Raw genomic sequence first — 23,753 nt, 5'->3', positions numbered from 1 at the left:
CCCTTCTGTGCTACTACCACTACTACCGACTGTGTAAGGACAACGACAAATGGCACTATAGGCCGCTTTCCCTATGTCTTGTGTATCTGTCTGCACCGTATGTGCGGATCTCTGCTTCGAATGTCAACTTCCTTCTTCTGATATTCAGCTGAGTTTCATTCGCCGCCGTAAAATACGTCAACCGGTTTTTGCGCACCTCTCGATCGACGACCGAGTAAACCACCAACAACCTCCTTCTCTTTCACCACACCCCCCTCAAATATACTTGGTTCATCGTTGATTCATCACAGCACGGCTTCACCAGGTTACCTTTTTAATTCTTTACGGCACATTTGGGTAAGTACTTACACGAAGACTTTGTGCCTTCTTCCTCGTCGAGTCAATCTTCGTTGCACTTTCATACATCACTTCTGCAGACTAGCGGAGATCCATGGTTTTCCAGCAGTTACATCATCAAGTCGACAGCTAGCCTCATCTCGTCAGCTCAACGGGTACTGCACCGACACACGATCAGCTACAGACGAATCACCGTTCAGCCGTTAGCTCACACTGAATCAGCCCTCGACTTCGCGACTTCGACCCTGGACTGCATCTCATCCGCCGTTCTTACATCGACAGCATGCGACGACCTACGTCGACCAACTTCGATAGAACTCCTCCGAAACCATCATCCGCTCTACGCCGGCTTGCCATCGGTATATCGAATCACCGCACCTCTTCAACGTCTTTCGACCACGACAACGATGACATCAGCGACGACTACCACAAAAACAACAATAACAACTTCAGCATCATCGCCATCACCATCATCAGCATGTCAACTTTTCGGTGAGATAAGCTACAGTGGCCTCCCTTACGTTACGTCGGCCTGACAACTATCCACCTTCTCCCCGGATAATAGGGCTAACAGAGCAATGCCCAGATCTGTCCCTGGTACCGTTACACCACTGACTTGGTCATATCAATCTTGAGGGTGCAACATGCGCTGCATCTTGCTTGGCCGTCAAGCACGGGTACGACTCGAGTTGTTACGGTTGAACGAGCAGATCGTCCGTAACGGCCGACAACAGCGTAATGTAATTCGGGAAGTTCCGAACGCATCCTGTTACTCGCTGGTTCGGGTGACGCACGCAACGTTGCTAAATAAAGCTGACGCTGCCAAGGACAGAGACAGTTACGGTCGTATGATGACGCGATGACAAAATTCCAATGAAATAGCCCCTTACCTCAAATCGAACCCTTTCACTAGAAAAAAGGCAACAGCCACAACAACTACCCCTATCTCTGTCTCTCGCTCTCTCTCTCTCTCTCTGTGCCATTACCGAGATAAATTTTAATCTGCTGGGGTGCCACAATCTACTGCCCCAAGGGGCTACAAGCCTACACAAGGCTGGTTGACTACTTCCCACGTAGAGAAGGAAGATGATTATGTTAGACCCCTTGACGCCTGACGAACAAACAATCTTGAGAGGACTCTAAACCATCAATAATATCTCCCCGACATGTGTGTGTATGAGTGTTTGTTAATTTCATGCCAAGTTGGGCCATGCATTTATCTTTCTCTCTGTTTGGTCAAGTGATTGATGACAACTGTGTGATATCGAGAAGATTCGGCGCATCGTCAATTCTCTAGTACCTTCTTCTTATTGTCTTCTGCTGGCCTTTGTCTATAGATTTGTTTTGTGGAGTTGTTGTCGATGCTGATACGTGAACTCTTTGAGGTTTTAAGTTGAGTATGTTGTGTGTGTGCACTTCAAACGACGAGAAGGATAGTTTGCGCGGACTGTGCTAGTGTGCACGTTTCCCGAGCTTTGTGCCAGTGCGCGGAATTAACAGGTCAGGCTAAAAAACCCTTAGAAACACTACGGCACTGCTGAAAGTGAAAGCTAGGAATTAGGATCTATTATAATCATTATTTAGCAGGTACGACTAATGGTTATAGAAGTTTTCTTACGGTAAACGACTAACAAATCTTTCCATCTAGGTCAGTGACATTTAGTATTGTGCATGCTATATTAGGACTAGCTCCACGCGCTTATAGAACAACGAATGGATTGCAGAAATGACCAGGTATGATTTATTTATTACTTAGTTTAGTGTCCTATAAACCTTCTGTGCACAAATAATGCGCTTAGTTTTACTATCTAGACTAGCGTATAAATTTAGCTGGCGTTCCGCTTTTGGTTCATTGATATTAACATCCTAACAACTTCATTTGTGCTCCTAACGCCAAACGGAAGAAGAATCGGCCGGAAATTAAAATATGGGTCCTATGGGGCAAGGGGGGCATCTGCTAACCTGTTTGTTCTAGTTTTCTCATTTCAGGTAATTATAGATCTGCTACCGTTAAATCCTTTTCATTTTTTGATCAATAAAGTAGAATTATAAATAAACTTTGTCATCATTTATTAGATTTTTTCATGATAGAGACAGTACTTAGTTGTTTAAAGAAATCCGGAATCAAAGTGTAATTTTACAACCAATGCAGGTTTTACGCCTTTTTAGACTATTCTGGACGGTGAAGTTTGATTAGCATTAAGGCAGACTTTACAGGTTGTACAACCTTTGCAACTGTTCTTTTTTTTTTTTGAAATTTAGAAATACATGTTAATGCTAAATTTTTTAGCAGTTACACGAGAGTCAGTTGTGTTCTTTGTGAATTGTATGTAAAAAGACCACTTACTGCCAAACTAGTAATCTATCATAATGAATGTGAGGTATAGGTCAAGTAGCTACATTTTGTGTTAACTGGGCATAAAGGCAGCCTCATACGAATTACAAGGTAAGCATGTGAACGATAGTAGCCTCCGTTATCGAAGATTTGAATATATATATATTCAGCCCGTTTATATTTGGCTAATGTCGAGATGTAGTACTACATATAATTTGACTTGCTTCGGTCTACAGATTCTCCATTACGTAACCTTCAATACTTTCGTTAAGATTGTTAAGCAACTAGAGTTTTGATCGAAACATCTTGAGTTACATAATTAATGAACACTCACATTTCTTCCGATTATGTTTCACATAGATTTTATTAACGACGATTTATCTAGCTTTCATGTGAAATTTTCGAAAGCATGGGTGTAATTGTAGCTAATTGCTTGAGTCGTGTTTTTTTCTGTCTTCTACGTTTGTGTCAGCTGTTTGTACTAGTAACTGTAACGTCAGATTTAGCAAGCTCGGTAAGTCGCACATATTCAAGTTATACAAGCATCGGTTTGTCGTTAGTTATTATTTCCCGGGATGTACACGGTTATTATGTAGTAATAGTCCATGAAACTTTATAGTACTGGTTTCCTAATACTACAATACTAATTTAAAAATGGATTCTTCAGTATTCAAACTTCAAACAACCTTGTAGCCTGGTGCACCAAAAATAAGTGTTATGCCCAGATAACTTGTTAATGCTATCTTCCTATGACATTAGACCTTACATTTAATAGTAAGCATTTGATTTCCATGGCGGTAATACCACTTTCTGTTATATTTAGTAGGCTCGTAGCTATCTCGAATGTGCCTGAAAATGCGGAACACGCGGATATGTAAAAAAAAACATCCTGCATTAAATAGGTAAAATGAAGTGTTTTGTTCACGTTTTTTACAACCTACTTCGCTGAACTTAGTTTCCATGAACTAAGCGACTCTAAACTTGTTAGACGTCTAATTAGTTATCGACTAGATACAGAGGTAATGAACACCAGTCAAGCCTCTTGCTAGTGAGCCGTTTATATGATATAGTAGTACTGTATACGCATGCAAAAATAGACTTTCACAATCAATATTTTTCCGTAAAAATTTGTAACCGGTTTTTAAGTTAGTGTTCTATTGATGCCAATTTTAAATAATACGCTGAATTACATCATAAAAATTTAAAACGTGAGCGCATCCTCCTTGATCTAACAACATGATTTACATTGACAAATATAGAGTCTTGGTGTAGCCGAAATAAGAACGGTGAAATTGAATTAGTTTTCCTTTCATAGTATTCGAGCTTTTTACGTTATTGGGTTCTTATATCCATATTAGGATTGTAGGTCGTGGCTTCTTAACTTACATAAAATTGGGAAATGAAGCTGGTCTCTCATAATGGTCCAGCCCGACATGCAGGCGGAAACTGCGATAGAGACTATGAATCGGGCCTGCACCACACGTGCGAACAAATTCTAGCATGTTTACCAACGCAATTGCGTAGATGATAAGCCGCGTTTTAAACAAAGCCATTGTAGATTTGTCAGACTTTGCAGCGAAGAACGGCCTCAGCTTATACCTACACCTAAAATACATAAATACATAAAATAAACAATATAGATAAAGCATCTATACCAAATAAAATTCAGTGGATCAGGCTTGCAAATAATCGATCCTAATATGACCTCCTATATATATATATATGGATATAAAGCACCAAATAATATAAGCATTAAGGCCTAGAGTATCGTTAAAAAAACATGTCAGCTATACTAACTCGTTCAAGAAAATCATACCCCTACGAGCAGTTACAGATGTTCCAATAAGTGACGAAATAAAACCGTGCATTTAACGTCTTAAAAATTAAAGTTTTACACCTTTATACATTGACAGCGATTTAATTACAAATTTCGGGATTTTTCGGAAACCTAAATAATCTGTTTACCACAAAAGAACAGCTATAAACTTACGTGTAAATGCTATCAGCTGTGTTCACATTTGAACGTTACTTCACGAGCACCTTCGATGGCTTTCGCAGATTCGCAGTTACTGGCACAGTAGCGTTCGGTCATGGCTTTATTCGCTGGCTTCACGGCACACAGCCGTCGACATCAGCATACGTATATCGGTAAGCAAACTGGAACTCTTTCATCTGGTACGCAAATTTACCTAATGATAGTTCCCGCAACATTTACCACAGCCAAGCAAATGATTGAGCACATGACAAAATTAGTATGTGTGTTTTTATGATACCTTACTTGTAAAAGCAAAAATAAGTGAGATGAACTTATACTTTAAAGTACAACTCATTGCTTTTATCAGGTCGCAACTACCAAAATATGGATTTATCCCTATACTAACTAAACTTACAATTCGATCGACAAAAACCGATAAATATATCTACATACACATCTATAAATAAATATATATATATATATATAGATGTACTTATCGGTAAAATCACCAAAACACAACCGTTAATTTCGCAATAATGTAAGCAGAACGGTGACATGCTTGGGATATAGTCTTGGATAAAGATTTTTATATGAAATTTGCTTGCTATATTTGTATAATACCTTACAAATCGGTATGTGGCGGAAAACATACGGCTTTACTCACAATCTTTTTGATTATTCCGTTAACAGTTATATAATCTTCGTGTCTCCTGTGAGATACTTTTGAATTACTTGAAGTTATATTTTAATAGATAGCACTGAGATTGGTAATTATGACAATACATGTTGTATTATACATCTGTCAATCCACATAACTATTTAGTTAAATACTTAAATAAAAATGTTCGGCAACTAAGTGGAGATTTAAGGAAGTCGTCCCTTTGACACGCTTCTCTTATTCATCACCCTGCTCAATTACATCTTGATTTGTGAAAACGAGGGCCAAACGTAGTCGCCCGAAAGAATGATTTAGCATGATTACACCTTAGAGCGGTTTTTATTTGTGTTATGGTATTTCTCTGCATGTCTGCGTTGAACAGTGTCTAGACATACAGCAAAAGGCTAGATTTGCTTGCTTTAACTAAACTGCAGCCAGTTGGATTTTATCATGCTATCGCTATACGGTGCGATTTTCAGTTCAATTAGAATAACTGCGTATCGTCATTTGCAAATGCTTGGAAAGTTCCAAATTTATATTTATGCTTCGTTTAATTCATCACTACTGGCTTTTACTAGCGCTTTCACTTCGATTTCGCTTTACATCATTTGAGAACGTAACAAAAACTTATTTTCTGCTACGGGAATGTTCCGTCTGCTATTTTCACAGGAAGACTCAAAACAAAAGGAGCTCGAAAGCAGACGCTCACCACCGGGGTCAAGCAATAGTAAACTAGCGCGGCAAATACCTATAACCATACAATTTTCTGGGGCTTACATGAAAAGGGAGAACGAAGTGAACTCGTGTAATGCTCCCCCAGTGATTGTGCTATTCTTCATTCAACTCTGCCGTTGTTCGATAGAATGCTTCGTTAAAATCGCTATTATCTCGATACACCTTATGCAACCTACATATTGTTGCAGAACCCTACCTAAATTGCTAATTATTATGCCCATGTTTTCGTTTTAATTCAGTGTAGCTTAAGTCAGCATTGTATAGAAGGTAAGCTTCTTTTTTAGTTGCTAGTTTTTTCGATGTTTACCTCGAGTGTTTGCATTAGACAAGCATCGCCAACATTGAGACGAATATTTTAATACTTTATTGTAAATATTAAAAAAATGTAATCAAAATCATAAGAGACTTCTATATAGCTTCATAACTATAAAATATTTGCTTCGCTCTGTTTTCCGATTTCTGGCTCTGAACAATATTACAATTGTATCGGCATTTCTAAAGTAGTAGTACAAAGTAGCGATGTATATCAGTTGTACGCTTGGTGCTCCAACTATTGGGTTGTTGCATCACTGTTGCTCTGTTGTTAATATTAGCTGACTGGGCTAACACATATTAAAACGTCTATTATATTAAATCTTCAATCAAAGATACGCAATGGTAACGAGCAGATACTTTAGAATTTCAAATACTAACTGTACTGTTATCATAAGGAAAATGTCTCAAGCATACTCACAGGACGTTCCCATCGATATGGAGGCAATTGCGTCTAATCTAGCGCATTATGTACTGATCCAGGAAAGGACGCAATTTGGAGTGAAGCGAGCTGACATTGTAGAAAAGATACTTCAGGTAATTAGAAACTTGTGGGAGGACCACGAATGTAATGCAAATAACAAGACACGGAAGTAAAAACTAAGCTTTTTGGTGTGATGCGGTGATTTTAATGAACCAGTATACACACAGCGACCACAGAATGGTACATAAAGAAAAACCGTTTTGCTTGTTTCAGGTAGTCATATACATAGTCGAAATCTGAGTATCATCTGTTTGGTAACAGTGGAATTGATAATTTAGTGTTTCTAAATAGATTTTTTCATTTGACCTTGCACTCTTAGAATTCCTTCGAAATCATCAGAATGTATCGGTCAGGTAACAGACAATATTTGGGTACCAAGCTTACATGGATATATGGTTGTTTTAAAGATGGATTGTACTACATGAATGCTGTTTTTTTCTGGAAGTAAGAAAAAATGTTGATGTGTATTATTACAATGCTATACTCTTTTTCGTATATCCTATACAAAGTCGATAAAATTGCTTTACGGTTAATAATATGAAAGATTCTTGATTATTATTAGACTTCTGGTGGATAGCATGTGAGATTTGTGAAGTTATGGTAGAATGATATATATATATATATATATATATATATATATATATATATAACAAGAACAGTGAATTAAGGGTGGAGCAGTTTTACTGTAAGTTGACTGACACCAACTATGAAATTTATATAGTATGAGTAATTGTTGTATCGTTGTATAATAAATGTGTTAATTTAATTAAATTAAAATTTACATACAAATACTGAGATTTGAAGAGGCCGATGTGGCATTCTACCACTACAATCTACACTGACAAGTTTTCCTTCCATTCGAGATGTTAAGCATTCAAGGGTGTTGCAAAGCGTTCAGTACTTTTCCAATTGTTTCAGGGGAACGCCCGTCTATTGCGGGAAGCCGTCGACAATGCTAGCAGATTGTTGGAAGACACCATTGGTTATCAAATTCGCGAAGTGCCTGGAAAGCGTCTTTACATCGTCGTGAACTCGCTAGACTTGACTGGCCTGGAAGAGCACCTATCCCAGGACGAACAATGCGAGCATGTGAGGGGCTTAATATGTATTATATTAAGTCTTATTCTGATGAATATTGGCGAGACGCTCGCCGAGACCGATCTATGGAACTTCCTTCGAGAAATCAACATCGAGCACGATGACAAGTATGGTTGCTGCCTCCATTGTGATGCTCGCATACACTATCTTCTATTTCCATGGATTCAGTTCGTTTTGCGAACTTCGACAATAGATTCATTTGATAGGACCTGTGTTAATAGAGGTTCGTCAAGGAAATGGCGTATTTGAAAGCCGAAATACGTAATCTTATTACTTTACAATTTTAAGCAAAGGTCCGTATTATTATTTCGGCCCCAAGAAAATCGTCGATTTTGTACATTGAAAAGGCGTTTGAAGTTTACTCGCGACAGAAATTGATATTCGTCGTCGTCTTTGAAGATGTTCTCTTCTTCACTAATACTCATCTTTTTTTTTTCCATTTTTTGCACTATTTTCGAATAGTGATGTTCCGCGCAAGAGGGTTCAGGCATCAGGATAATAGAGTTTCATAATAGGTATGCCGAACAAGTATAACATGCGTGAATGATTATTTACAGAAAGCACCCTGTATTTGGTGACATCGAAAAGCTGATAAAAGTCACTTTTGTAAAACAACATTACCTCGAACACGTGAAGAAAAAAGACGGTCCCGGAGAATTCTCGTAAGTATTCTAGTTTGTATTGCGTCATGCATAAACAATGTAATATCCTTCATGCCTAGAACTGGAAATTCGAATGAAAAGCAAAAGGCGATGCCAAAAAAAAACGGGAAAGGTAGGAATAATGGCAACATGATGAGAAAATGAAGTACGCAATTAACTCACTTTTTCTTGTAGACTAAGAGCAACTGCATCCATTTTTACGGCAGGATCTCGTTTGATAGTAAGTCTAATAATAGCGTTCATAGCAGTTGTTTTTCATTGCTTTTTTTCTTATTAGATGGGGCTACCGAGCTCAATACGAATTCAAGCCGATGGAAATCTTGAAGTTTGTAGCCGATGTCTACAGTGATGGGAAATCTCCCAGAGATTTCACCATGGCTTACAAGCGAATCTCCGAAAAAGAGAAGCAAAGTAAGCGGATATCTGATCAGAAGAACCAAACAAGAGATTTCGTAGACAATTCCAGAATGCGAACCTCAGTAACTAGATCAGGAAGCTAAACATTAAAAGGCAAAAATAGTTCTGATAACGACCAAGATACTCTAATTGTTGTTCACTAATAATAACGATCGAGGCTGTGAAAACAGGAGAGCTTTTTGTACATTTGTTTATACAATTGTATAATATTTAATGGGAAAGGAACGTTTGGAACGAATAGACCCGGTGTTTGCATTTAGAAAAGCTATTGTTCTATGGCTATTCTCCAATACGTATTTGTAGTAAAGTTGCTAGTCTTTTGCAATAGTTGCTGGACGAAAAAGTTGACACAGTACGTTAATTCAGAAGTGTTTTACCATGCTCATACTATATGTTGTGTAAGGTACGCTAACACTGGCTTGAATCGCTGTGACAGCAAGCTTAACACTAAATTTACTGACACTGATATACCTATCAGCCGCGCCCGGTAAAAACTATAGGTTCTACTTTTTTTTTTTTTATAAATAAACCTAAACTTCTTATGGCGTGGAGTAGGTCAGTGACAATGTGATAATGTGTAAACTTCTAAAAAAACTAAACGTTTCTATTTACCGTTAGCGGTAGGTTTAAGGTATTGGACATATGCACAGAGTAAAACCCAAACCCGGTCATTTCTTTTTCATTATGTATATGACATGTTCAGTAGTTCTATTGCTGCGATGGGAAGCAGGTTTTACTTCAGAATCTATAGCAATGGCTGTGTTTCTTATTTTCCCGTCACTACCGCGACTTCTATTCACCCAAAGTTCCACACATTATATTATAAACTCGTTTCATTTATTTATACATTTATTTATATGCTTCGCGTACACTGCACCGATCGTGCAATGTACGTGAAACATGTTATGATGGAAAGTACAAGGACTTTCCATCATAACATGTTCATCATCTACGGTCGATGCTCATGCTCCAATTATAACTGATTGTTTCGGGGTGAAGCCAGCTATACGATAAAACATTACAGATATTATGTAAATGAGTGGTTGAAACATGATCATTTATGATTGAATACGTTCTCAGTAGCGTCAGAACATAGGAAGCTGACTCCATATGAGTAACACTCTGTGAATAACACGCAAAAGTCGCAGAAGTTCAGTCTGGCACTAATGCAATTGGTGGCGCATAGGATTTATGATTTTCATATACCCATGGAGCCTTCACTGGGTGTATAAATCTCACAGTAATATGTGATATAGATTTATCATTTTTATAGTACAGTACTTACCTAACCAGAAGAAATCCACACACTAACAGCCCCTTTTAAAGCATTGAATCTATTATAGTGTCAGCCATATTAATCCTGTAAATCCTTTTTTACAGTGTGCTATCTGGGATACTTATATTGACTGTTATAAAACTTTCATTTTTTAGAAATGCTGCGAATGAAATAAATAAGTATTTGTGTAACACAAAATTTTTTTATAATAATCTTTTGTGAATAAAATGTAGTCTGCATCTTTAAACTACAACGTCGTTCTTACATTAGTTCTACACGATAAGGTTAGCTTTATCCTATTATTAAATAATCATTTTGACGCTTGACCATATTCATACATGTATGACATTAGGGACTGCGTAATAGTGTACAGCGCCATAATGAACAATATTTACCTCTTTCGTACACACGATTTGTACTACACACACATACCGTGCGCTATTCAACCTTATACCCTATAACTTTTCCTAATCAGACAAAGTGAGTTCGTACCTGTCGAGTCTTAACTCAAAAACCGTAAAAGCTGCTCTATCACCATGTTCCTCTATCCCTGGTACTATCTTGTGGTCCTCTATCTTGCCTCAGTAGATTTTTCACGGATGTTTTTCTGTCTATTTCAGTGCATTGACTCTGTTCTTTTACTCACTTAGTTATCTTGCTGTGTTTTCGCATTGTCTTCTTTAGCGGTTTAACCATATTGTTTCGCAGTTCAATCGTAGCAAGATAACGGAAAAAAACTTAAAAATATATTCCAAATTCATGTTGGTCACCTTGGAGTCCTGTTGCAGGTATCCCTCTCTCCAGTGTAAATCTCTAGCGTTCATTAATGTACAATTAAGTTATTGGAATACAGTTAGCGAGCTGTCTCCCTCCACTTATTCTGCGGTCTCATGGTAAAGCAAATCCTAATTTCCAAAATTCCATATACGTATTAGACTCCCCAAGAAGCCAAGCACGTTGGCGATATAAAAGCATCGAGTGTTTAGAAATCTTCAACGACTCCTTTGAGAAAACGTCATATTTAGCCCATAGACGGAAATGAGAAAGATAACTCGATACCTATCGTGAAGAGGTCAGTAAGGTGTTCATCTTCTACGTTCAGATAATTTACAAATTTTAACCGCTGCGAAGGTTTTTGCTTGAAAAAGTGATTTTCTCTTGGTGTACATTGAAATGTATGAGGAACACTGTAGTATTTGTGTTGTTTACTATAGTCTTTCACATAGAACCAATCCTATCCGCAAGAAAATAGAAAAATCGTCAAAGCTGTTTTGCAGATGCTTCGGTCACATATACTTATATATGGGGCTCGATTCAAATTCTGACAAAACCCGGCTAATTCATTCTAAAACAAGACACTACTATCATCACATCGGAGGCAAATGAATATTAGCGAATACCAATTAGTATTCAATGCAACCGCGCTGGACAAGCATTCACCGAAGAGAGACCGATTACGCTTTAAGCTATCATACAAGTCAAACAGATTGTTTTTAAAGACACAAAAGCGAAAACATTTTCTTGCTTTCCTCTTAAGTATAAGCTATATAATCTCTTCAATTCTTCTCCAGGGACAAAATCTTGATTGTTGATGCAGATATCGGTGCGAAATCTAATCGCCGATTCACGCATATTTCTATCTTGACGAGAAAGATTTCTTAGATGTGGTTATGTCACAAGGCGCATAAACTAGTGTTGACGGCGTATTATAGCTGTACCTCTTTTACAAAGGCAAAACTATTTTAAGACCAGTAAAATACTGTATAAACGGTAGCAAAACCGTTGAAAGACACTGTATTTAATGAAATATCATGAAGCTTTCGACGCAAAAAATTATTAGATCTGATATTTGATAATCTAAGCCTTTTCGTTCGTAGACACACTTTTAAACAGCTTACGGTATAAAGCGAAGCGGATTGTGTGTAATTTATATGAGCGAAACGTCAACGAGTCTAGACATGGCAGGATCGCATTACTCGTGATTACTCTAACAACTTTTAGCTTAAACTCACTAGTACAAGACTTGTTATACCAAAATTTACATACATTCATATATGTCCATCATATATAAGATTTTGTACTGACTGAAAATTAGGTTACCAATTAGTTCTAATACTCTTATTATTGATAGCATCATTATCATCGACTCGTTTAAAGGTGCGCATTTAGCTTTTCATCATTGGAATTTTTGCCTTTATTTACTGCTTTCTTTTTATACCATTAATATAATTGTCCAATACTCTCATGGCATATTCTTACATCGACTACAAATACATACGTTCAAGCAGTCGATATCCCTCTTTTATGACCAGCGTAATCATCATCCGATATAATCATTATTACTGTTTGCATCGTTTATCATTCTTCAGTTTTCACTTGACTGTGCATTTCTTTTTATGCAGTCAGTGACTAAGTTTGTCAGTAAGCTAATTATAATATAGGAATTACTATAATACTTTATTAAATATATATATATACCTAATGTAATCGGCATGATAATGGTGGCAGTAAAAACACGTTTACACTATTCTACCACCTATTAAGTTTAACAACGAAAAAAAACAAACACAAACAAGAAATACACACGGGTAAATTATGATTAAGAAAAACATAGGATGTCTCTTTTTCTTATTATTAACTTTTAAATAGAAAAAGAATAGTGCAACCGGGTTGCAGTGTTGAATTAATCGACTTCATTTCTTTCGTTCTTTCTGTCTGTTATTTACAAACATTTATTATTACTTCTACCATTTCTTACGTTTATTTATCCATCATGCTTTAGCTTTACTTTCCTCGATTGTGTTGTAACTTTTTCGGTTTTCCGTTATTCACATGTGCGACTCGATGTATATCGTATGTCGTACGTTGTTGCTTCCGTCCACTTCATCTTACTACTATTATTATTCCGTATTCTCTTGATGAGTAACAATAGTAGCAGTATTATATCGCGCAATGAATCGTCATTTTTAGCAGTATGTCTATAATAAAAATAATCATTAGGTGAAAGCGCACAATTGATCGCTTAACATTTTGCGTAGGCTTTCTACGTTCGCAAAAGGACGTGTTTTCTTAATGTTATCTGATATAATTAGTTACTATTATGGCCGAGACCTCGCCCTTTAGGCCATTATTCGTATTAGCAGCAGCAAATGTGTTTATACATTGACAATATAATGTCTATATGTTTATATGTTATCTAGTATCGACCACGGTCATCTCTAGAAATAACCGATTGTTACATCTCTTTCTATCGTTTCTTTTCCGTTATACTAGTTTAGACCAGTTTAAAGGATAACTACACAATTGCAATGCTGATATTAATAGTAATATTAATAGTAAACGTAATAGAATTGTTCTAATCTAGTGAATACGTTTTGCTGTTATTATACTAATTAACAGAAATTGTCTTCTCTTTGGGCGGTGTCGCTCAGCCTTTCGAGCAAATGTTGGGCAACGCGCACCGTCCACAGTCTTCGCTTTTCTCTCACTTTCTATTTTAATATTTTATAATGAATTTTTCGTATCTAATACCGACGACTGGTCAAACTGGAAGCAATACACTATAGTTGGCCATATATATGGTTAACTTGCCTGTCGGATGCTTGAGTGTACGTGTTTATGTGTTGCGAAAATGTTGCTGAGACAGTGGGCACATGTTACGTAATAAGGGAACTCTGACACTTCCTTTGTAAAAATTCGATGTGTCTTCTACCTTCAGCTGACTTCGGCTTAACATTAGTTTTCCTTGTTTTTTCTGTTGTTTATTTAGCTCAGCTAGCCTTGTGCACCTTGCATACGTTCTTTACTTTTCGTTAGCTTTCTCGCTCACCCATTTCTCTGCCTTCACCGTTCTTCATCGCTCATTTTCATATAACATCATATTTCAGTAATCATAATCATTATTTTCAGAGGTCCGACTGTTCAAACGAGTTTTCGAGGCTATAATTGAAGGAAAACACACAACTCTTACGGGTTAAAGAAATAGCTACAAACCGATTTGAATTGTCCTCATTTTTTGGAGAAGACAGAAATAGAGAAGATGGGTAACGATCAAACAACCTATTTCTCATGAAGTCGAACACCATATGGTTTAGAGATTGGCATGTTCGCATGCATATAGATGCAGAGATACATGAATTTTTTTTTCATAGACTTTAACGAACTATTTATCAAGCCACTTGCACATTATACTCGGCTAGCTTTCCAGTTAACATGCTGCCGAACTTTCCACGGAGTACCCATTCTCCGACTTCATCGCCGGCTGTACTATGCTTTGTTATGCATTTTTGTAGGCGAGCAATCTCATCGGGGACACATCCGCGCAAGATGTCTTCAATGATGTCGAACTTGTCAACGAACACCGAGTCTCCCAAGGGTTTCTGCTTTAACAGAATTAGCTCGAGATTCTCAATGATCGAGCACAGCATCTGAAGACACTGCTCACGATAGCCGCCCAGTCGCCACAACGCTGCTAAACTACGTAACACTAGCACCCGACCCTTGCGCAGTGACAGGACATTATCCGGCGAGGGACCGAGTCGTTTGACGAGGTCTTGTGCCGCAATTAGCTTCTCCTCGTGCGAGGTTAGCACCTCAGGATCTTCGAGTTTTAGCAACAGGCTAAACGACTTCTCGGTGTCCATAAGCAATTTGCGGAACAACAATAGATCCGTGTTGGCAGGCACCGTACGGCCGTCGCCATCGTCCAGCTTGCGTGACCCTGCCATGTCGAGGATTTTTTTAGGCGCGTGCGCCGTTACCGTGTGTAGTTTACCAAGCGAGTTTTCGAACTGCTGAGGCTCATGAGGTCGGTCCGGTGTACGCTCGTAACGCTGGGTCAGCAACTTGTTTCGGCAGACAGCTTTACCCTGACTGCGCCGTTTCATATACTCGAGATAGTAATAGTCCTGCTCGTGGGGTGCTTGCATGTTGAGAGACATCATCTGAACGCGAATGACAAATTCTTTTTCCTTTTCGGTCATTAGACCAGCGTAGGGATCATCGCTGCGTGTACTTCTTGTCGCTTTGTTAGCATCCTGCTCCTGTTGGTATTCGTGAACAGCGTCAAATCCGAATGTCTCTACATCTCGCGTATTGTAACGTCGTTGGCCGCCGCCTCCACCTGTCAAGTTCCAGTCTGGCAATCGACCATCGTCATGACGCCGCAAGCTAACTCGATACGATTCCCTAAAATTCATGAATTTAAGTGGGACGTTTGGCTGATGGAATGCGGGCCTCTGGAAGTGCGCAGGTGGTGGGTATATTGGCGGCTGGGCTGACCATTTGTTATGATGAAGATTATGATTCATCTCCCAGGGTGGGGGTCGCGGAACTGCAGGATCAGGAAAGCCGTAATGGTCGTGAACTCTGTAAAAGAAGACGAAGAGTAACAAGCTAATGCAGGTTAAGTCGAAATTGGCTTTACAGTTTACAGGGAGAGGAATCATATATATACTTTAAGTTTGCAGGCCATGTTGTTATAATCAATTTCTTAGCAAAATTATCCCAACATACGGGAAAGAAACAAAAATTTTTGCCTATAGTTTTATCTAAAAATTATATTTTTAAACTAGTATGAAGAGAAATTTATAACAGTGCACTGAATTCGTCGAACCAGCTATAAATGTCTCTACCTGCCTGTTGGTTCGTTCTTCTGGGGGTTGGTAGGACTCATCCTAGGAGGTATTACACCTTACATTTAGTTGATTATTATAATATTGGAAATAAGCTTTTAATTCTTATGAATAAATTTTTACATTTCCTTGTCGCAACCACACTGCTCGAGCGGCATAACTGGCGCAACAGGCACGAGTCGGTAGCTGCGGAAAAACCTGAATGCTGCGGCTTGCCCTCAACTAACGTTTTACAAACGATAAAAGTACAACAAGATAATGTGTTGACCGAAGCCGTTTTTCAACAATTACAACAGGTGGTTAGGCCGAGTCATGCTTCTCTCATTATTCAACTTCTGGCACAACGTATCCATCGCTCAGCTAGCTACACTTGTATATAATATAATCATCGACCAATTATCGTTATCTATCAATAAAACGAAATAAAAACCAGCACCTCAGTGCATATTCAGAAAATCGCTGAGAAAAATTTACCACTCTCGATAGGAACTTATATTTACGTAAACAGCGCTTTTAGAAATTTATGCCCTTCAAAAGCTTCACGTAAAAACCATATGTGAAAGCTGCTGATGCTAACACAAACACTAGTGTTTTTCTTTCAAAACAGATATTCGATTATAATGGGATGGGAAGACTTCGATTTACGGTAGCAGTAGTATTTATCATACCGGTAGTTTCGATGTTGCTCCAAATGGGAAGCTGGTTGCTGCTGATGCTGTGGTTGCGCCGATGATAATGGATGGAGCTGCGGAGCTTGTAGTTGTGACTGCGATTTCTTATTATAATCCAGGTCACCAATCTGATTCGACTGGTTGGAATGGTGCGGACGTTGAGGATGACCCATTGTGACGCCAGCAGCTGAGGGAGCATGGGCATGAAGAGACTGACCTGGTGGCGGTATCATCTGTAGGGGACCGGTGGGAAATGGTGCCTGTTGTTGTTGCGGTCTCAAAATTCGATACTGGCTGACCGACGGGGGACGTTGAAGCTCTTGTTGTTGTCCCTGGGGGGGGACTTGTGATAATTGTTGCTGTTGCGGCGGTTGCTGCGATTGTTGCTGCTGCTGTTGCCGGGCGAGAATAGCTCTCCGACTTTCTTGTACCATCTCTTTCTCTAACTCCCCAAGCGTCTTCATTCGCCGTCCCTGACTCTGAGGGGCTCGCGAAGCTTGCAACATTTGCTGTTCAAGTTGTTCGGCGCTGACTGCGGGACAGCCAATTATCGATGGAAACGGCGATCCTGATCCGAATGGTGATACTGCCGTTGGAGGTCGCGGCACGACGACGCCCGCCGGCGGCTGAGAGTGCCCTAATTGTCCACCGACAGGAACTGGAGGACCGCTCATGGGGGCCGGATGCGGCGGTCCGGTTGGTATGAGGCCACCGGCCAATACCGAGCCGCCGGTACCGAGTGCCGTAGGTCGGCTGAAGAATCCATTGAATCCAGGTGGACATGCGTCACCGCTCGGAGATCGCTGCGAACTTCCTCCCAGATAATCTCCACTGATTACGCCGCTGTTGTTGCCAACGCCTAGGATGCTGGCCGCATTGGTACCACTATTAGTACTGTTAAAGGTTGTGTGACCGGCCGAAGGTAAGTGGCCATGACCATTGGTAGCAGCCTCGTCATCGAGTCCCAACTGCAGAATTGACGTGGTAACGATGTCCTCGATATGTTGGGCGTTGTGATGGCGTTTGATCGTTTCCTCGAGTTGGGCGGCGAGAACGTTATGATTCTCTTCCCAAGCGTCGTCAGCCTCGGCCCCGCCGAATGTCTCATCATTCAGCGCGTCGTACTCGTCCTCCTTGAGTTCATCGTCAACGCATAGGGTCGATTCCATTCCAGCGTCCCCACCTAATAGCAGCTCGCCCACACCTTCCCGCTGGGCATATGACACGAAACACACGAAATCAACCACCACTTCGCTGTAGCGTTCTTTGGCACTTTGTTGCTTCCTGATCTGAGAACGCGTCGTTGTTCTGGCCGACGTTAATAAGCGACAAAAATGACATCGGAGCTATTACTACCACACCAACATATTACTATATCTCCGGGTTCCACGCTTTTGTTTTGATTCTCCAGCGGTGCTCTCGTTGTGTATTAAGAACTGAGAGTGACATTAAGCCTCTATCGGCGCACCACCACGATCATCACAAGACTCTAGCTCAGACTTTAGCGTCTGCTCAATTGTCCATGTTTGCTAGAATCATCCCCCAATATGCGTATCGGTTAGGGGCTTCTTTCTCTTCTTTGGCCGCAACGGCATTGGTAAAGTTTTCACGACGCAATATGGAAACTTCACTGGATACAGGGCAACAAATACTACAAGACAGACAAAAAAGAAAAGCTTTTTGGTTTACTTTTGAGTTCAAGTTCAAAGTGACACGCACAGTGATGAAAGTTATCGAAACAGACGAACACTTAATAAAGCCCGCGTATTTTCAAATATACGGAGATTCTTTGTTTTTGGCAATTTATTTTTATAAACGTCTCCTCGCTTCATATGTTCCTGATGCGCAAGCAGTTTTGATTATCCTAATTGCACTTCTAAGTACACAATTTCTAGTGTTTCAATTGAATTATCAGAATCAGCCAAAGAAGCGCGTGAAAAAGTCCTAACTAGACTCTGCCAAATATTTGAGCAAAGTAGATGTTTGGCGTGGCGCCCGTGTGTCGCTCACCTCACTAAACAATAATATTAGGACATGTGACGGCTATCGCGTGCAGTAATCATCGTGGAAACTGTGTTTTAACTATTTCATTAGAGAAGTAACCTTAAGTAGGCGCAGTCAACATAATAAGTGTATGTATATTTTTACAGCTATATATATATATATAAATTTAACGCGTAGCAGATAGATATTGGTGACAAGTGACCTTTTTGTGACTATTGAATTTGAAAAAGAAATCGAAACTAATTACCACGTGAATGTATTTGCATTTTTATAATTTGAAAGGGTTCATTAGCAATGTACAATACGGTGAAGTAGAGAGTAGTTCGTTTTATGTTAGTACGCCTTATGAAATTCTGTTTTCCTATTTTGGTGGCTAAATAATTAAATAGAAAATACCCTGAACTTTTAGCTAAAACACCCTCACCTTTTTGAGAATATCCTTAAGTTGGTCTGTATTGCGCTTATTTTTTGACGATGAATAGGACATCATTATTGCTCTCTCTTATTTCTATAATTGATTGACATTGAGCTTCATAAGCGCATTACTTTAATTTTACATTATGATTTTGCAGGCTGTCGTTATTAAATATGCAGCGCCGAGGAAGCCAAGGTAGCAAACGCTTTCGTCGAGGGACATCTCAAAACGTTATGTTCTATGAAGACAGGTATAATATTGGGTACATACTAAGCATTTTAAGTTGAGCCATTTGATAATTCATACCCTCTATATGTTTTCGTGAGAGGGGAAATTCACCCCTGCTATTGATTTATACCTGTGTATGTTACTACTTACCCGTTTTTTTTATATTACTTAAGAGTTAGCATTACTTAACTTTTAGGCGAAGCTCGAAGCGGTCATTTGGCAATTGTGAGAGTCATGGGCAAAATGACTTAAAGCGTTTTAAAGAAGATCATGAACATGTCCATCCCGATCTGATTGAAGTGAAAAACTTTCTTTCACAGATGAAAGCACACTGGAAAACTCAGAAAATGAATAAAGATGAAGAAGGTTAGTAAGCATAAAAAAATATTGCAGGGTAGTATTGGCATGGGTGATTCTCGTCCCCCATTATTTGGAGAAGTGCTATAGCATCTTTAACAGGAACCATTTAATAGTCCACACATTTAGTTATTCAATATATGTAATTAAATTAAATAAATACATTCCTGCAGTAATTTGTTGTTTATACTTGCTTTAGATATTATGATAGCAAACGTTCTCAAACAAACGCTTGCCAAAGAAGCTCTTCTAGCGAAAAGTGAGTCATATCATCTTAACTCCAACGTGGCAGAATTTTTGACTCGGAGTCGCGAATTAGCCGTGATTGCACGTTTTATGCGTGCTTTCAACATCGAAAAAACTCCTCCTCAGCACAAGACTATTAAGATTTTTGAAGCTCTGATGGATTCCGTTCTCGACTATTTCCGCTCACCTGAAAAGGTAAATTGAAAGGACTTGGTGAATAACAAAACAGCTGCCAATTTGGACAATGATATAGTCGACCACTACCATGCATGATCAAAGAAACATTACCGAACGCTTACCTTTAGAATATTAAGATAGCCGTGTTTATACAAATATGGTTATCACATCGTCTAAAGATGTGTTATTTATTAATTATTCCCTAAATGTAACATTTCAGTTTGTATCGACGTACGAAAGCGACGAGGAAAATGAAGGTAACGATAATCCTTCAGTAGACTATAAGACAATCTTTTGTACATGGCTTCATTGTCTTGGATTGTTCATTGTCGATAATATCGAACGTTACTTCTACGAGGAGACAATATTCACTCAACGAATACTATGTGCGCTATGTGGGAAAAAATTTCTTAAAGATCTACACGGAGAAGTTGAAAAAGGTGGTTCTTCACTTTTCGTTTGATAATATAATACTGAAGTATTCATTTCATCGTTGTGTTTATCAAAATGGGTCAAACTTTTTTTGTTTTAAATAATTTTTTTTGTCTTTTTCCGCTTGCAGCTCTGGAAATTGAAATATTAATGTAGTACTGTATCATATCATAATGTTATTATGTCTAATAGACTAAACGAGTTGTTTTTGGTATATTTTGCATGTCCACAGTCAGTATCTGGAATTAGTCATTACATATATATATCTTTATATATATATATATATATATATATATATTTATTATATATCTTTCTTCAGAAACGACGGTTATGTCCGACCAGATTACTGATCTTCGGGACCGTTACTTTACGTTTCTAACAACTGAGGCTGAACTGGAAACCCTGATATGCCACCACAAAGCGCGATTCGTTATTTCCCTTTCAGTAACTCTCGCGGCAGCTCTTGAGATCAAGAAAGTCATTAAAAAATTCGTCAAACACATATTCGGGTAACTTTTTCATCGCAGTTAAGCCTTTATTAGATATATTTATGTTTTACTTATTATTTATTTATTAGATATATTTTTGTTAGATATATTAGATATATATTTATGCAAAAAAATGCATGCATGGTGTGCATTTATTTTACTGTGTTCACTATGGCCTTTTTAAAGCAACCTAATCCTTAGTACGCATTACTGAATTACGCCTTAAGGAATAAAGCGCGATCCTTAATCAATTAATTAATTTCCTAACTCTGAGATTAGGAATGATGCCGAACGTATGCTGACGAATGCGGATTCATTTATCGTTGTAGCCTCGGTCCTTCGACACGCAGGAAAGTTTGGCCTGTCAAAAAAATGCATTACTAAAGTTCTACAATTCGTTGACAAAATCTCGCAGACCAATCCAGGCATTATCAGTGGAATGTTTGAAGCACTTGAAGATAAAGATGAGGTAGGTAATAGCTAATTTAAACGGAAGTTGTCCTTGAAGAATAAATAAATTACAATTAAAAAATCAAAAGCTCCAACTCAGTATATACTGCATTTACGTAGAGCTTGTTTTAGTGTTTTAAAGCGGTTATTATAAAACATCTCATTTGTTAGTTTGTAGAGATATACGATAAGCTGGCAAATAAATGGACCTTCGAGCTGCTGACGAAGAACGGTTCAGTGGCAAAAGCATGTGCACGGTTCGACATAAAACAGAGTGACTATTCGGATAAGCTTTTTGCTGCAATGACAGAAAGAGAAGGCGGATCCGAGCAAAACTTTATATTTCTTATCAGAAATCTCAGCTTGGGACCCATGTTCAAGGTCATTTGCAATTTCAAAGCTCAGCAAAAGGTATAACGTCGTTAGAACCAACTGATTATTTGATCTTCTTTAAGGCCTCACCCTTACGAGTTTTTTAGTAGGGAAAAGCGTTAGAGTAATTATTGAAAAGATTTCTCATAAAATAACAAAACGCATTTAAATGTAGTAAATTTTTTAGTGAATATGAGTGGCAACAAAGTAGACGAACGGGAAGTACGGCATATTATGCTTATATTATAGGTTTTCACATAAGTTGTATTTTTTTCATAACACATATAGGTGAAATCAAAACAGTTTATTTTACAAGCCGCGTAAGCGAAATGACGAGAATACCATGTGTGTCTTTACAGGTTTTGAGAGCACTGGACGATTTGTCTGCCCAGGAACTATTTAATTTAGCTTGTAGTTCACACGTTCATTTGCTCGAAGCTGTAGTGGCAAGCGAAACAATTGGTGAAAAAGTTAAACTTAAGATGCTTTCCAGACTCGTTGAAAAATCTGTAGAATTAGCGGTTGATAAGTTTGGCAGCCGACTCCTAGATGCGGTAAGCAACTGGTACTTACTTTCTGCTTCGATCATTCTGCGGTCTGATTAGTCCGATCAATTCACACAAAATACTAATAGCCCGAAATTGTTTCTTGCTTAGCTGTGTGTTCCAGCGTAAGGCTTGGATTTACGAAATTAATTTATTTTTCAAATTTTTGTAAGGTGACTTTTAAAACTGTAGATATTTGGTCGGATTTATTATTAAACATCTTCTGTAATAGCATAATATCCCTTTGTTATTAGGTGATGATCAACTGTCAAGTAAAAACAATCAGGGTGATCGCCGCGGAGTTGATAAAACACAAAAAGACACTACTGGGTGAGTTATAATTTGTTAGTTTTAGTGATTGACGTGAGTTCCGTAATAAGTTTTAAGATTGTTGAAGAAAAGTATATTACTTAAAAAAGACATAACATTTTTCATTTGGACGTCTTAGACGGTCGTTCTATAGTAATTCAACAATCTGTATCACTGAAGTGTTCGTCTGTGAAGTATAATTTTACAGTATTTATTTGCTTAAACCGACTTCTAGCTTAAATGTATTTTGCCATTATTTTCAATTATATATGCAGGCGATCGAATCGGCAAGTTCATTTTTCTTCACTGGGGACTCAATTATTTTGAGGACAATAATAAGGATGCCTGGAATAATGTTATTTCAAACAGCAAATATCGGAAACGACAGAAACTTCTATCAGTACTCTCCAGCGTATAGAGGAAGAACACGTTCTTTTCTCCATAAATCACCAATATCTTACAGTAGGACTGTTGAAGTCCTTGATGACTGCTTAATATAAATCTGTAAAAAAATGTTTTCTACTAAGCTGTATGAATTTATTAAACATGAGTACATTAAAACATATCCGTTGGATCATTGTTTCTTGTATATAGTTATTTCGTAAATTGTATATAAACCAGTATACACGTTAAATGTAAATGTTGTTTGTTGTATATGCATTAAAGGTTATTCAAGACTGAAAATAGCAATAAAGGATACGTATAGTTGAAGTTGAGTTCGAAAAAGGCATTATTTGCTATTGCAAGGGTTTTTCATAGAGTTATGTCTCGTGTTGAAATAAAATTACTTTACTTATAAAATTTAAACTTCATCTATTGTTACTTATTCGATCCGCTTCGAGACTTTCCCAATGTATTAAAACAGTTGTCGATTAGTGTAATATTACTAGTAATACTAGATATGGGGGCACTACCACAAACTAGATGCAGAGGCCAGAAGCTGTCTTCATAGCTTCAGAAGTGGGCCTTTTTTAAAACTGAATTTTTAAGTATGTCAAAAAATTTAAAAAATCTGTTTTAAAATCAATCGGTATAAATGCAATATTCACTTAATGGTGGAGAAAATGACAACACTGTATGAATGTATCAATTTTTTAATAGAGCAATTTAAAATTAGCTCATTATGTCAGCTGTATTA

At 38.2% G+C, this 23,753-nt stretch overlaps 3 protein-coding genes and 1 long non-coding RNA gene across 10 annotated transcripts; 2 read left to right on the top strand and 2 right to left on the bottom strand.

Moving 5' to 3' along the window:
• Positions 1-3,006: 3,006 nt before the first annotated feature.
• On the bottom strand, positions 3,007-5,978 carry LOC111245875 (uncharacterized). Its single transcript, XR_002671512.2, has 4 exons — positions 5,311-5,978; positions 4,662-4,860; positions 4,058-4,276; positions 3,007-3,520 (listed from the first exon to the last, which is right to left on the bottom strand). It is a non-coding gene; the product is annotated as an uncharacterized LOC111245875 (long non-coding RNA).
• LOC111245868 (non-structural maintenance of chromosomes element 3 homolog) lies at positions 4,668-10,535 on the top strand. 3 transcript variants are annotated; one of them, XR_015325743.1, is made up of 5 exons: positions 4,668-4,819; positions 6,750-6,888; positions 7,754-8,156; positions 8,491-8,595; positions 8,873-9,014. XR_015325743.1 is itself a non-coding variant. In XM_086986061.1 (5 exons), the coding sequence occupies exons 1-5, from the start codon at positions 4,668-4,670 to the stop codon at positions 9,093-9,095; spliced, it is 906 nt and encodes a 301-aa protein (XP_086842187.1). In that variant the 3' UTR covers positions 9,096-10,535. The 3 variants fall into 3 exon arrangements, 2 of the variants coding, with proteins under 2 accessions (XP_086842187.1, XP_022650520.1); XM_086986061.1 differs by having other exon boundaries at positions 7,754-8,040; positions 8,873-10,535; XM_022794785.2 differs by lacking the exon at positions 4,668-4,819 and adding an exon at positions 6,116-6,306 and having other exon boundaries at positions 7,754-8,040; positions 8,873-10,535.
• Positions 10,536-12,881: 2,346 nt separating this feature from the next.
• On the bottom strand, positions 12,882-18,304 carry LOC111255299 (uncharacterized). 2 transcript variants are annotated; one of them, XM_022817110.2, is made up of 2 exons: positions 16,590-18,304; positions 12,882-15,682 (listed from the first exon to the last, which is right to left on the bottom strand). In XM_022817110.2, exons 1-2 carry the CDS (start codon positions 17,759-17,761, stop codon positions 14,458-14,460), a joined length of 2,397 nt encoding a protein of 798 aa, XP_022672845.1. In that variant the 5' UTR covers positions 17,762-18,304; the 3' UTR covers positions 12,882-14,457. The 2 variants fall into 2 exon arrangements, with proteins under 2 accessions (XP_022672845.1, XP_022672856.1); XM_022817121.2 differs by having other exon boundaries at positions 12,882-15,655.
• A 263-nt stretch (positions 18,305-18,567) lies between these two features.
• Positions 18,568-23,422, top strand: LOC111255308 (uncharacterized). Of its 4 annotated transcripts, none has more exons than XM_086986024.1 (11): positions 18,568-18,724; positions 19,169-19,273; positions 19,436-19,605; positions 19,796-20,037; positions 20,240-20,276; positions 20,771-20,960; positions 21,219-21,408; positions 21,561-21,800; positions 22,121-22,315; positions 22,561-22,636; positions 22,891-23,422. In XM_086986024.1, exons 2-11 carry the CDS (start codon positions 19,185-19,187, stop codon positions 23,031-23,033), a joined length of 1,572 nt encoding a protein of 523 aa, XP_086842150.1. In that variant the 5' UTR covers positions 18,568-18,724; positions 19,169-19,184; the 3' UTR covers positions 23,034-23,422. The 4 variants fall into 4 exon arrangements, with proteins under 4 accessions (XP_086842150.1, XP_086842154.1, XP_086842148.1 ...); XM_086986022.1 differs by having other exon boundaries at positions 18,569-18,724; positions 20,240-20,459; XM_022817134.2 differs by having other exon boundaries at positions 18,570-18,724; positions 19,169-19,261; positions 20,240-20,459.
• Positions 23,423-23,753: the final 331 nt, after the last annotated feature.

This window comes from Varroa destructor, unplaced genomic scaffold (genome assembly GCF_002443255.2).
Source record: "Varroa destructor unplaced genomic scaffold, Vdes_3.0 BEIS01000001.1, whole genome shotgun sequence".
In the NCBI taxonomy this organism is placed as follows: Eukaryota; Metazoa; Arthropoda; class Arachnida; order Mesostigmata; family Varroidae; genus Varroa; species Varroa destructor.
Note: the sequence above shows the minus strand (reverse complement) of the source record. Positions and strands in the feature narration are given on the sequence as shown.